Source organism: Rhinopithecus bieti, unplaced genomic scaffold, assembly GCF_001698545.2.
Source record: "Rhinopithecus bieti isolate Rb0 unplaced genomic scaffold, ASM169854v2 scaffold_48076, whole genome shotgun sequence".
Classification (NCBI taxonomy): domain Eukaryota; kingdom Metazoa; phylum Chordata; class Mammalia; order Primates; family Cercopithecidae; genus Rhinopithecus; species Rhinopithecus bieti.
Window position 1 is genome coordinate 12 of NW_016861220.1, and position 2,198 is coordinate 2,209.

General features: G+C 40.1%; 1 protein-coding gene across 1 annotated transcript; it reads right to left on the minus strand.

The window, feature by feature from the left end:
• Positions 1–274: 274 nt before the first annotated feature.
• On the minus strand, positions 275–2,192 carry ZNF674 (zinc finger protein 674). The gene has a single exon (XM_017866394.1). It carries the CDS (start codon positions 2,190–2,192, stop codon positions 1,299–1,301), a length of 894 nt encoding a protein of 297 aa, XP_017721883.1. The 3' UTR covers positions 275–1,298.
• Between the last annotated feature and the right edge of the window lie 6 nt (positions 2,193–2,198).

Here is a 2,198-nt window from a genome sequence, read left to right on the forward strand (position 1 = left end):
TTTTTTTTTTCTATTTGTTTAGGAAAATAATCTGGGAGTTTGCCCCACATAGGGTATTTTATGCTTTATACTGTTCTTTAAAAAATGTCATACTCACCGGGCGAGGTGGCTCTTGCCTGTAATCGCAGCACTTTGGAAGTCTGAGGAGGGTGGATGACCTGAAGTCAGGAGTTTGAGACCAGCCTGCCCAACATGGCAAAACCAGGTCTCTACTAAAAATACAAAAAAAAAAAAATCAGCTGGGTGTGTTGGTGGATGCCTTAATCCCAGCTACTTGGGAGGCTGAGGCAGGAGAATTGCTTGAACCCAGGAGGCAGAGGCTGCAGTGAGCCAAGATCGTGCCACTGTCCCTAAATAAATAGTCATACTCGACTCCACAGTGAACATATCTTAAATTTATAATTGTTTGTTTGCCACCTCTATACCTTTTCCACAAAATGTTTGGTAAAGAATATGCTAAGTGTGGTGGCTCATATCTATAATCTGAGTGCTTTGGGAGACAAAGGTGGGAGGATCAGTTGAGGCTAGGAGTTCACCAGCCTGGGCAGCATAGCAAGACCCTGTCTCTATTAATAAAATAATATAGAGCATGATTCCTCTCATTTCTACTATGGGTTTATTTGTGTATTTATTTATTTGACAAGGTCTGGCTATAACACCCAGGCTGGAGTGCAGTGGCACGATCTCAGTTCACTGCAACCTCTGCCTCCTGGGCTCAAGCCATCCTCCTACTTCAACCTCCCGAGCAGCTGGGACTACAGGCATGCACTACCACACTCAGATAACTTTTGTGTTTTTTGTAGAGACAGAGTTTTGCCATGTTGCTCAGGCTGGTCTCAAACTTGTGAGCTCAAGTGATCTGCCCACCTCAGCCTCCCAAAAGTGCTAGGATTACAGGTGTGAGCTACCTACCACACCTGGCTACCATGGTTTTATAAGCTCACTAAATTCTTAGTTTTTCTCAGCATAAATACTCTGATAAACAGTGCCATTTAAATTCTTTCTGAAGGCTTTCCCACATAACTACAATCAGTTTTGCCCGTTTTGAATTATATGACGTATAGTTCTTCACTCCTGGGTGAAGAATTCTGGGTGAAAAAACTGATCACATTTATTGACACCTCTGGAATTATACTTTTGTACCTTTTATTAAGTTAAATGAACATTAACATATGAAGAATTTCCAATATTCTAGACATTTATAAGATTACTCCCCATGATTATTTGACAAATAATGAGACTAGTAATAGTCAAATGACAAATAACTACTAGTATAATTATCCCACTCTCAAGTATAATCATAGGTTTTTATCTCCTGTGTGACTTCTCTGATGTTTAATGAGAGCTGACTTCCCACTGAATGCTTTCCCACAGTCTCTGCATTCATAAGGTTTCTCTCCTGTATGAGTTCTGTGATGCACGATGAGAGTTGATTTCACACTGAAGGCCTTCCCACATTCACTACATTTGTAAGGTTTTTCTCCTGTATGAATTCTCTGATGTTTAATGAGAGTTGACTTCCTACTGAAGGCTTTTTTACAGTCAGTGCATTCATAGGGTCTCTCTCCTGTATGAATTCTCTGATGTTTAATCAGTGGTGACTTCTCACTAAAGGCTTTCCCACATTCGTTGCATTTATAGGGTTTCTCTCCTGTATGCATTCTCTGATGTACAATAAGGGTTGACTTCTCCCCAAAGGCTTTCCCACATCTTCTGCATTCATAAGGTTTCTCTCCTGTATGAGTTCTATGATGGACAGAGAGGTGTGACTTTCCACTAAAAGTCTTCCCACATATATTACATTCATAGGGTTTCTCTCCTGTATGAAGTCTCTGATGAAGAGAGAGGTGTGACTTTCCTCTGAAGCTTTTCCCACATTTACTACACTCATAAATGTTCTCTTTTGTATGAGTTCTCCAATGTTTAGTGGGACTGGGCTTCTTATCAGAGGCTTTCCCATGTTCACTGCACTCAGGTTTCTTACTTGTGTGAATCCTTTGGTATATAAGGTCGGACTTAGTACATCTAATACCTTTATAAAATGCTTGTCTGATGTGTGTTTTTTCATGTCTAATAAGATGATATGAACTCTTAAAGGCTTTTGGACATTTGCCACATACAAATGGTTTCTCTCCTGTATGAGTTCGTTGATGTTTAATCAGAGTTGACTTTTGGATAAAGGTTTTCCACATTCACTG

Excerpts from the sequence above, each read along its gene's own strand:
- ZNF674 (XM_017866394.1), bottom strand. The coding sequence starts at position 2,192 with ATGTGGAAAACCTTTATCCAAAAGTCAACTCTGATTAAACATCAACGA.